This window comes from Passer montanus, unplaced genomic scaffold (assembly GCF_014805655.1).
Source record: "Passer montanus isolate IOZ18808 unplaced genomic scaffold, ASM1480565v1 scaffold2, whole genome shotgun sequence".
In the NCBI taxonomy this organism is placed as follows: Eukaryota; Metazoa; Chordata; class Aves; order Passeriformes; family Passeridae; genus Passer; species Passer montanus.
The window spans coordinates 640,509-651,780 of NW_024366591.1; the positions used below are offsets into that span (position 1 = coordinate 640,509).

General features: G+C 43.5%; 1 protein-coding gene across 3 annotated transcripts; it reads right to left on the bottom strand.

The window, feature by feature from the left end:
- Positions 1–912: 912 nt before the first annotated feature.
- On the bottom strand, positions 913–11,075 carry WEE1 (WEE1 G2 checkpoint kinase). Of its 3 annotated transcripts, none has more exons than XM_039706938.1 (11): positions 10,512–11,075; positions 8,353–8,561; positions 7,794–7,860; positions 7,532–7,704; positions 6,595–6,716; positions 5,850–5,996; positions 5,374–5,469; positions 5,207–5,292; positions 4,939–5,109; positions 4,700–4,845; positions 913–2,252 (listed from the first exon to the last, which is right to left on the bottom strand). In XM_039706938.1, the coding sequence occupies exons 1-11, from the start codon at positions 11,073–11,075 to the stop codon at positions 2,102–2,104; spliced, it is 1,932 nt and encodes a 643-aa protein (XP_039562872.1). In that variant the 3' UTR covers positions 913–2,101. The 3 variants fall into 3 exon arrangements, with proteins under 3 accessions (XP_039562872.1, XP_039562874.1, XP_039562873.1); XM_039706940.1 differs by lacking the exon at positions 10,512–11,075 and adding an exon at positions 10,214–10,392 and having other exon boundaries at positions 2,102–2,252; XM_039706939.1 differs by lacking the exon at positions 10,512–11,075 and adding an exon at positions 10,080–10,203 and having other exon boundaries at positions 2,102–2,252.
- Between the last annotated feature and the right edge of the window lie 197 nt (positions 11,076–11,272).

Below are 11,272 nucleotides of genomic sequence, written 5' to 3' on the forward strand. Positions count from 1 at the left end.
ATAGGTATAACAACTTCTTTACACTGTAGAGACAGAAAGGCTTAAGTTCACTGACCACGCACCACCTGGTATTTCTGACTGCTTAGAAGTATGCTTAAAGGTCTCACTTAAGGTAGATGAACATTAAAACACTGCAACAAACCCATGTTTTTAAACTCTCTCACAAACAAGACAGGGCTATCTTATAAAGCAAAAACCTAAAGCAGGTATTTCAGCATATACATTTCTTAGTTATCAGTATTCATATACCTTAAACCAGTACTCTGAATTTCACTGTCATACGACTAGAACTGAGAACTCTTAGTTATTTTCTGCTAATTGCAAAGCTGAATTTTGAGTCCACAGAATTCAGGCACAGCTTCTCTGAGTCACCTGTGGCTCTAACACAAGGCAAAAACTTCCACAATAGACTGATCTTAATTATTAAACCTTTGTTTACTATGTCTCTCTTTACATGTACCTGCATGCCACAGGCCATGCCATTATTGTGTTCCTGAAATATTCCAACTCCTCCCAGTTTTCTTCCCAACTTCTAAATCAGCAGCTCTCTTCCCATTCTCAGTAGTTCCTGCATTTTTTCCCTTACCTCAGACCCAACTATTTTCTCCCATAGTTTCTATTCCTGCAGCATCAGTCATGAGTTCCACTTCTTCCAGGGGTTTCCTCTTTCCCAATGCAAACCCATTCCTGAGGCTGCAGAGACAGACTGCTGTGGACACTAACACATGGAGTAGGATCCTTCTCTCCTAACTATCAGCAAGTCTCTTATCTCCCTCAGTCCCACTCTCAGGAGAGGGAATCACAAGCATTAGGCATGAGTGGGAAGCGGATCTCATCAGGACTTGCCATAGGGTATTCCCAACTCAGTATTTTATTCCTGTAACTACAAAGTTAAATAAGTGTTACACAATATTAAACAAACAGAACTTTTAACTTTAATATTCAAATTCAACACTAGTAAGAACAAATAGAGCACAAAAGGGAAACATTGTTTTAAGTAAAATGAATGAAGAGACAAGCCAGTAATCAGAACAGTTCTTCTGTCAGCCTAGGTTCAATATCAGCACTGGTTCCATGGCCACATTCTGTTCCACATATTGGAACTTCAAACTGAATAGTTAAGTTGTGTCTGCTGGCATCCCAGACTGCAGTTACTGTATAGTACACTATAAGCATGATCAAACTTATGTACATAAACAATGAAAAACAACCTGAACACAGTAAACAACTATTTACAAGTAATCCAACATAAAAAAACAAACATACAAGAGCCTCAAGAATGGGCAACTGAAGAAAATATGAACATTCAGAGAACCTTATTAGAAAGTAGAACAAAACATGAATAGCAAAGACATTAACAATTGCACTACACTAATACAGAGTCCAAATATTAAATTGGTGCATTTTTTCACAATGCACTAGCTTTGAGAGAAAAATGCTGCCTTCACTAAAATGCAGCTTACATTTGTTTCACTTAATTGCTTTAACAAGAAGCCTGTTAACACAATAATGATTGTTTTAATGCTACAGTTTACAGCAAGGACATTGAACTAAAAATAGCAGCAGTTCCACATGGCACTTAATTCCACAGGTTCCTAAGCTGTGGTTTATGCAATGCCTACAAAGTGCTCCCAGTTGAATACACAAAAAAATTCACAACAAAAGTACCTGACATCAGGTACATTGACTGTAGGTGGCCTTAAAGCCTGTCTTTTAAAATTTATTCCCCCTCTGCTCCAAAAAAAAAAATTAACTATCAAAGTAAGGCCCCCTCCCCTCCTTCTTAAAAGATTAGGGATATTGCTTCTTCTTACAATGCTGTAACACTACAAAGCAGCACACCACTATAGTGGTTAACCCTGGGACAAGATAACATCTAACAGTGTAACCGAAAGGCTTATGGAATAACATCCAGGATCCTCTACAGACCGGAGAGTAACCGAGTCCATCAACCCAAAAGGTTAATACAGAACCAGCCATGGAGTACACGTAAAAACCAGAAGCAATAGCTGTAAAACTGGTGATACTGACTACAGGACAGGAAACAGGAACTGAAGGCTTCCTTCAATTCCTTAGGCAGGGTGTGGCAGGGAAGCCGTGGTCAGTAGATGGTGAGGCTCAGGGAGCGGTTCATCTTCTTCCCAATGAGCCGCGACGGGCGGCTCTGCGTCGTGGAGCGCGTCGTCATCCTGTCCGTGAACAGCGCGCGCTCCTCGGCCGCGGCCTTCGCCAGCTGGGCCTTCTTCAGCTCCCTGCAACACAGGACACGGTCACACCCAGCAGTGCCCACGGGGAAACTGCTCATCACAGCAAGAGATGGCCAACCAGCTACAGCAGGTCACAGAGCAAGACTTAGATCAGTTTTGGGTCATACTGAGAGCGTTATGATTCGCATCTGCCTGTTTCCAACCAGAGGGCAGAGGTGGGATGCTCATTACTTGTCTAGATGTTCTTTCTTTTGAAAAGCAAGGGAAGGAAATGAAAAATTCACGCAACTCAGATTCTGAAATCCAGCCTGTTACAAGCAGCTCAGCACTTCAATTACCAGGACTCAGGAGGGTGCTTTAGTTCCTAGCACAAGGCAGGTGTTAAGTCAGAGTTCATTACTGAGGCTTGCCCAAAGGAAGCAAATTCAGCCACACCTGAACTTCTGTGTGAGACTCAGATACTTAGATGAGCACAGGTGTGGGTAACTGGCAACAGACAGCTCAGGAAGCATCCTTTCCCTTTTGCATACCCACATCAAAAGCTGATCACCACCTCCACATTTTTTGCCTAACAAAAATGGGAGCCTGCAAGGCAGAGTCACTGAAGGCAGCACGGGCCATTGCCCCTGTGCAACATTCTGCCAACTGTTCTGTTTCACAGAATTACCAATATCCAGCCTGAGGAAAAATTTCATTCAAACTCAGGATGAAATTATAAAATAGTCCAACTAAAGAGCACAGCTATCTTTATAAAGATCCCCCCCCATACACTGCTTTTCTCCTTTCTTCAAATACTGACATATGGCTAAACCTCAGCCTTCCCCCATACTCTCTTCCTTCCACAATCCATTAAAGAACTTTCTCTACTGTAAGAGTGAGTATTTGTAATCTCACTTCATATCTGGCTGCAAAGCAAAATCAAATTTTACAAGCTTGCTACACATTGGTGTAGGTGTATTCAGTTTTAAGCTACATGTTTAATAAGCAATTCCCATTCTTTTAAACCAGAGTATTATTCATTAACACCTGTGCCCCATCTAATCACCCCCACATTATCACTGTGCCAGTTCCCTGGAAGAGAATGCAACCAATTTTCAGTCCTCTTCCTTGTGAGCATCAGTCACAAATACACACTCGAGTGCTTGCCCAACCACCACACCACATTACCAGGAAATTTAGTTTTACAATATCCTTCCACTCTTCCCTAGAAGTCTTGAGTTCTTGCCTAGAAATGTGGAATTCTTCCTTCCTCTGAGGAGGACAACACAGTAGAAAAGCTGAGCTGCCTTAAAAAGATTCTTTTCATTGAAGATTCCTTATACACAGAAGTGGTATTATAAATGGTTCAAATGCAGAAATAAAAAACGAAACCAAACCAAAAAAATCCTGTCCTCCCCAAACTACCTGAAGTATTTTATGGAGCACTATGCCACACATTAAAAATTACTGTGGCTAAGTGTTGTTTTTAAATAATTTTTGGATTTACAAGGACGTATCCTTGTTGCCAGGCCAGAAGGAATCTTCACAAAACACTAGCTTTGCCATTTTTCTCTTTCAAGTGATGCAAAAATATGTTGTCTTCATACAAGCAAGCAACTTATCTCAGCAAATCTGCCCTTTAGCAACCTGCACAAGTTGTCTGATTATTCTTTCAATGTAATTCATAATATTATAAAGATAACCACCTAATCTAGTACATCTGTCTGTGGTCAGACTAGCAATGGCAAGATAAGCAGGTAACAATGGAGTGAACTTGAACATGAAATTAAATCTTCATTCAAGACATACCACTCAAAAAGAAATCAGTGATCTATATTCCCTCATAAAAGCCTGCCCACTATGCATAACACATGCAAAGATAACTGTAGTGAAAGAGTCAGATGGCTGCTTATTAATTTACTAACTATTTCTCTGAAATTTAGGCAGAAATCAGACTTCCCTAAAGGCAATCTCTTTTTCCAAGCTTTAATTCAGGGTGAGTGTTTGAGCAAGGGGTAGGACAAAATGACCTCTGGATACAAATTATTCTCTGGTGACCCAGTAACACTGCTGTGTACAGGTCAAATTAGTCCCATAACACTCCTGATGTGCCATTCCATTTAGGTTCAAAACAAGTAATTTAAGTAGTTTTCCAAAATTTCAATGTACAAATGACCTAGGAAAACACAGACTCAAATCACACAGATGTAAGCTAGGCTATACCTGCCACAAAAGTGTGTGCTGTCCTGAAACATTGGTTTAAAACCATAATGTTTTGTATGCCTTGAATATTAATAGTGCTGTTGAGATTCCCCTAGAGTGTTCAAGCAGTTCTTTCTGTGGACAAAGTTCCTTTTAAAGTTCCATGACCCACTTTGTACTCTCAGGTATGCACATGCATACAGATTTGTGGATCTCACCCACAAACAAGGACACTCCTGTTTTATCATCACTCTCAGGTGAGAACCTGTTAGAAATGAAGTCCTGTTGAAGGACCCCAAGGACCTACTTACTTTTGCAAGAGGGAGTTCTTGAATTTTTCAGCGTTCAGCTCTATCCGGAGCTGCTCCGCGCTCTTTTTTGCGGCAGAGAGAAGCACTGAATGCTTCACTAGTGCCACAGCCGAAGGCCTTTTCTCAGGATCAGGATTAATCATAACCTTGGGGAAAAAAGAAAACAAGGCATCCTTGGTTAAGGCCAGCAAAACAATAAATTACACTTATCAGCGAGCCACTAGTACAGGAGTTCTTACTTTTAGTAAGTCTAGTAATTCTTGAGAAAGCACTTGTGGTAGTCTGGGCAGTTTTCCTTGCCGAATTTCGTGCCACTGGTCCCCATTGGTTGGAAGTGGCTCAGCTCCAGCAGCACAGACAACAGTCAGAGCGAGAGCAAAAATATCTGCTTTTGGCAAGTGAGTGTAGTTCTGGAAAAGAAAACAGGAAAAATAAATTCAGCATTTTTTCCTAAATGAAACAGCATGCAGGCCTAACACCACTGCTTCCCACTAACAGAAGAGTTACCTCTTGTAGGACTTCATTGGCAAGGAAACGGCTGTCACCTTCTTCCACTTGAGGACTAGAGACTCGAGTTACATGGCCCAGGTCACCTGCAAGGAGAAAAGAAAGTTACTTTTCAGAAGACAACAATATGATGCAATTCTTTTGCACACAAGTGTGCTGTTTCTCACCTATTTTAAATATGACTCTGTCAGATGACCAGTCATCATCATCGCCTTCCTCTAGAGTTATACTCGGGACTGATGTTCTAGATATGAAAATGTTACCTGAAAAAGAGCAGAACTGTTAAAAGAAACATTTCCGTACCATTTCTACTTGACCTAGTTTCAGTACAGTTTGCTTTAGTTTTATTTGTATATAAACCCTGTTCAAAGAATGAGAAGCTATAACTGATTCGCTGTGGCCCCTCTGCTGGGAAGGCTGCCAAGTGTTATGCAAGTAGAGTCAATTACACAAAAAGGACCCAAGATAAACTCAACAGTTTAGGTCTGCTGGCCAATTTTATAACTGACATCTTTGTGCTCCTATTCAGAGCTTCAGGGAAGAATTTACAGTTAGTAAGGTGGGGCTAACTGTTCATTTTTCTACAGCAGATTAAATGAACTGAGCAAGTTGTCAATAGAGAGTAGAGTAGTTACAAACTTACTAGGTTTGATATCCATGTGTACCAGGGACATTGAATGAATGTACTTTAAACCTCGAGCCACTTGAAGCAGCAAGTCCTTCAGTTCTGGTTCAGTAAAGTAACGCATATTTCTGTAATTTTCACTTATGGCATCTGCTAAACTGCCACCTAAAAAAACATTGAGAAAACAAGTTATATTTTTGCATCAAACAGCTGACAAAGTAACAACAACTAGCTCCCAAAATTAAGTTAATATATCACAAAGAACTTGCTGGCAATATACAATGAGTGTAAAATATAGTGGTGTATCCTCTTTTTAGCCATATAACAATAAAATGAAATTCTTTTCTCCTGTAATTGTCACACTAACAAGATATTAACACAAGAGAAAGGGCTCACTCTCTCTTCCAAATTGCTGTCAGAGCATCAACAATAGCAAAATGCTTCAGAACCGAGTTTAATCTCCTTTTGAATGGAAACTCTAGCAATTTCCTCCAATCCAGCTTGTACTACTGTAAGAAGAAAGAACAGTTCTTCTGCTCACAAACACCTCACGGTACTTCCAGTATGCTTAAACATGCATGACTTGGTCTGCAACTTTGTACAGTTTTTGTTTCATCCATCTGAATTGCCTTTTCAAGAAAGGAATGTCAGTCACTTGAGAGAAAGACAGCATGAGCTATTAATAGGGTAATCAGTTCCTAACTAGTGTTAAGAGCTTGTAGATACCTGTACATAGATAGATATAGATATCTTCTTTACTTACCATTGCAATATTCATTCTGTATAAGCATGTGATCATCTTCTGCCCATGCAGAGTAGTACCTCACTACATGAGAATGCTGTCCCAGAACTGCATGTGCATAGACCTCTCTTAAAGCATTCTGCCTGTTAGACACAAAACCAACAGCACATGTGAGTATTGCAAGGTGAAATTAGTATAATTTCTTATTACAGTAGGTACTTCTAATTAAAATACTCCTATTCAATTCTGTGCACCCTAAGCTGCATTTGTACTTATGTCCAAACAGCTAAAATAATTTACATTATATTAAAAGACTTAATATATGGAACATCAAAAAACCAGTTTGGTGTGGGAGCCACACTTGCATTACATACTTGCCAGTAGAAATAGCAAACTTTGAGATGAATGACTGAAGTTCTAGGCAAAAAATAAAAGTGCTCATAAACCAAGGGTTTGACTGAACTCAATTTTTGTGCAACTCAGACTTGTGGGGTTTATATTGTAACTATTTGAACACACTATTGTGTGTTCAAATACTTTTAATATAAACTATTTGAACAATTATTCCCCACACTATTGAAGTATGGGGAGAAGTCCTGAATCACAGGCTCATTCACAAACACCAAAAAATACCCCCAAACTGACTTAACTCATCTGCATGCCACTCAAGCTGACAAGGATGAGGACTGAGTTGGGAATAGTGCCCTCCTTCCATCTCTCAAAGAACCACCCTTGCAAGGAAGTGTTATTCTCACTTTGAGAACAGTGTTTCCACACAGAATACTGGGACAAACATCTGGCAGGAGAGAGGCCAATCAGCCTCTTCTCCCCAGTACCTTTAATTCATGTTTGTTTTATACTTTCCTCTTAAATGCCTTCTCTAGACACCAACACAACGAGCCATGTGAAGAAAAAACACCAAGAGAAGACTTAAGTTTTAAGAGCAGGAAGTACTCACTCGTCCACTGAGCCGGCCAGGGGTTTCTTGGATCGTTTTATTGCATAGATGCAGCCATCCAGCCTCTTCACACACTTAAACACAGAGCCAAATTCACCAGACCCAATCTTCTCCAGTTCATGGAATTCAGTTGCATACCGTGACTTCATGTTACTTTCTGTTATTGTTATCCTCTGCAAAGATTAGCAAGGAAAATATTTAGATCTGCAGATACACAAATGCAGATACACAGCCTTAGTATCAAGGCTGAAAGATGAAGTACCTTAGCAGGTCTCATGGTTTCCTCTTCAGGCTCTCCATCACTTGGTTCCATGTCCTCTCCACAAGAGCTGAAATACACACCAGAAATAACATGGTTTAAGTAAACTTAAAACTGAAGCCCAGAAGCTGTTGAATTTTTCTGAGATCTAGTTCTCCTATTCTATCTAATTCTAGTTAGCTAATTGAACACTAGACATCTATAAACACAAACTCATAAAATTGCCATGCTAATATCTTTGTCATTTCTTTCTTCATGTTTCACACTTGTGTTTAATACATTTTTTTCCTCCTTAAGAGAAGGCTGTGCATGGCTGATTATATGATAGAAAAAAGACCAGCACACAGCCTAGTCTGTCCTCTCTGTACAGCAATCAAAAGATCTAGTGCTAAATGATTATTTCATTATATCATGCCTCTTGAAGCACATGCTTTAAGAGCTGTATTATATATTACTAACAACCTGCAAGCAAAAATACTTTCTTAGCAATTTGTAACAAAATTTTTGCAGCCAAAAGTAGTTCTAAATACAAGTTTTATAAAGGAAGTTACAAGCCACTCACTCATTCCAGTGTATCCTCTTCCTCCTACGACATTTGCCTTCAGAGTTGTGAAGGAACATGGAGTCGGGAGTGAAGGGATTGATGTTCACATGAGGTGTTTGTCTAAAATCTTCTTCTTGCTTCTCTGATTTCCCAACATTCATAAACAGCGAGCCCCCTCGAAGTTTGACTGAGCTGGAGCCTAAGCCTTGTGCTTTAGAAAGCAAACTCTGTATTGAAAAAAAAGAAACAAAACCAAAATATTTATAGTCATTTCTAGCCTTGATATTGCCTTAGACATTAAACAGTCAGGTCATGCCTGAAGGCATCATTACAGCATTGTCTAATTAAAGTTAGCATCAGTCGTTTAAATATCTGCATTTGCATCAAAAAGACTTTCTAAGAAACTACTATGCTTTGTACTCTACACAGAAACAGTTCAAGCAAATAAGTATTAAAATTATTTTCAAAAGATTGTAAAGATGATGAGAGTAACCTTTTTTCTGTCTTCAATCATTTCATCACCTAAACTTCCTGGACAAATCTTTGTAAAGATGAAACTCGAAGACAGTCCTGTACTGTATCACTATGATTTGCACATGCATGATGTGGAAGTTAGATCAGACAAGAAATGATCTTTGGATTCTACAAATTTAAGTGACAATCTTAAAAAATTAATGCAACAAATGCAACATTTAATATTGATGCACTGGTGCGTTTTCTGAGCCTACAAAAATGGTTCAAGAATTGGCAGCATGGCTGCACTGTCAGTTAAATATCCAAAACTGATCTTCTGGGTGCTAATTTGCCAGACCAGGCATCTTCTAGGCACACAACAAAACTTCTCCCAGTAACACTGAGAAATCTGCACCCGAGTCTCCTTCACCCTGGTGAGGATGCAAGGATGACTGGATCACAAACAGGAGCATCACCTTACCCTAACAACAAAGTAAAGATTTGACAGGACTAAAGCCTAAACCACCACAGGGAAGAACACTCAGTACATGGGAATCTCAACTGCAATCCTCAAATCTGCCCTAGATGAAGAGCTGTGCTTCTCAGGACACATTTCTGTACTTCCACTGGATACCTGAACCAACTGATTCTTCTAAAGATAACCTATGTAGAATTTGGCCACCCAATTTAAAAATCCCATTGAGCTGCTGTGTTAAGAACTTGTTTTTAGTATCACATTCCACAAAACTTTTGCAGCGCTGAAGCATCTGCTCCTGACAAGGTGTAAAATCATCACAAATTTTACTTTTACAAACTTGTACCACTGATTTTTAGCAATGAACCCTCACTAGAGATGGAAGCTGTAGAAAACCAATTAAGAAGGAAGCCTTCCTCGCACCTTAAGTCAGTTGTTTTCCATCTATAGTCTATAGACCCCTGGGAGATTATCCCCGGGGATTATCCCAGGATTACTTCTAAAGGGCTATACGAAAAGTAATGAAGAAAGGAAGCCAATTATCACTAGATTTAAATTAACTATACGGGATTCTACACAGCGTAGAGTTCAAAAGTTGAAACGCCTTCCAAAAGCCTGCTATTGACAGAGTTAAGAGCTATCCATCTCTCCCTCTAAACTCCGGACTCCATCGGTTTCCCAGCAGAGCCTCTCAGGGTGCAGGGGTGCGGAGCTGCAGCAGCGCTCAGCCCCACAGCAGAGCCCACGAGGCTGGAGCAGCCTCTGAGACCACCGTGAGCCCGGCCCATGACCCAGCACCGCCGTGCCACCAGCCCACCGCTCTCAGTGCCGTGTCCAGGCTTTCCTTAAACACCTCCGGGGACCGTGACTCCGCCGCCTCCCAGGGCACTCCATTCCGATGAGCAATCACCCTTCCTGTGAGGAAATTCCTCCCAGGACACGCCAGCTCACCGAGAGACGCTCAGGATCACACCCCGAGCCGAGCTTTAACTTTCCGGCTACACCCCTACCAACGCCCACTCCAGCACGCACTTCAGGAATTTCGATACTCTACGCTCGCACTTTGCTTTCCACAAAGCACTGCCAGACTCGGAAAGCTTTTTTGTTTCTACACGACTACCACCTAAGTGCCCGTGTCCCGTCGGGAGGCGGCGCCCCCGGCCCCGCCCCGCCCCGGCGGAGCCCCCGGCGGTCCCGAGCGGCGCCGCCGCCGTTACATAACGGACCGGCGGGCCCGGCCCCGGCTCACCTTGGGCGTGTGCGGCGTGTCGAACAGCCGCAGCTTGCGCAGGGTCTTGTGCGGCGGCGTGCCCGGGTAGTCGGGCAGCGGCGAGCCGGGCTCCTCGCCCCGCGCCCCCCGGTACCCGCCGGCCGCCGGGTGCGGCGGGGAGCGCTCGCAGCAGCGCCGGCCCTTGTGCGGGGCCAGCGGCGAGGGCGAGTCGAGCAGGAAATAGGCTCCGGGCGACTTGACCGGCGAGGAGCCGAAGCCCTCCTCCTCCCACGAGTCCCCCTCGTCCGGCAGCGGCGCCGCCGCCGGCTCCATCTCCTCCTCCTCCTCCTCCAGCAGGGGCGGGTCGCTCCGCGCCGGGGTGCGCGCGGCCGAGAGCGGCGAGTCCGCCTCCTGGAACGCCGAGTCCTCGCCGGTGCTGTTGGCGCTGCTGCTGCCGCAGCCTTCCTCCTCCTCCTCTTCCTCCTCCTCCTCGCAGTCGCTGTGGCCGCTCAGGAACAGCAGCTTCTGCCGGATCGGGGCCGCCGCCCGCCGGGCCGAGACGCGCCGCGGCGGCGCCGCCCGCTGCAGGCTGAGGAAGCTCATGGCGGCCGCTCCGCGCGTGCGGCTCCCGCTGCGCTGCCCGCGCTGCGCCCGCGTGCGGTGCCGGTTCGGCTCGCGCTGCCCACGAACGGCCCCGCCGCGCGCGCCGTTCGGACTCCGCGGCTTTCCCGCGACCGTTGGTCACGTGCCGCGCACGCCGGCCAATCGCGCCCGCCCACCGGGTTTGAAAACACGGCGAA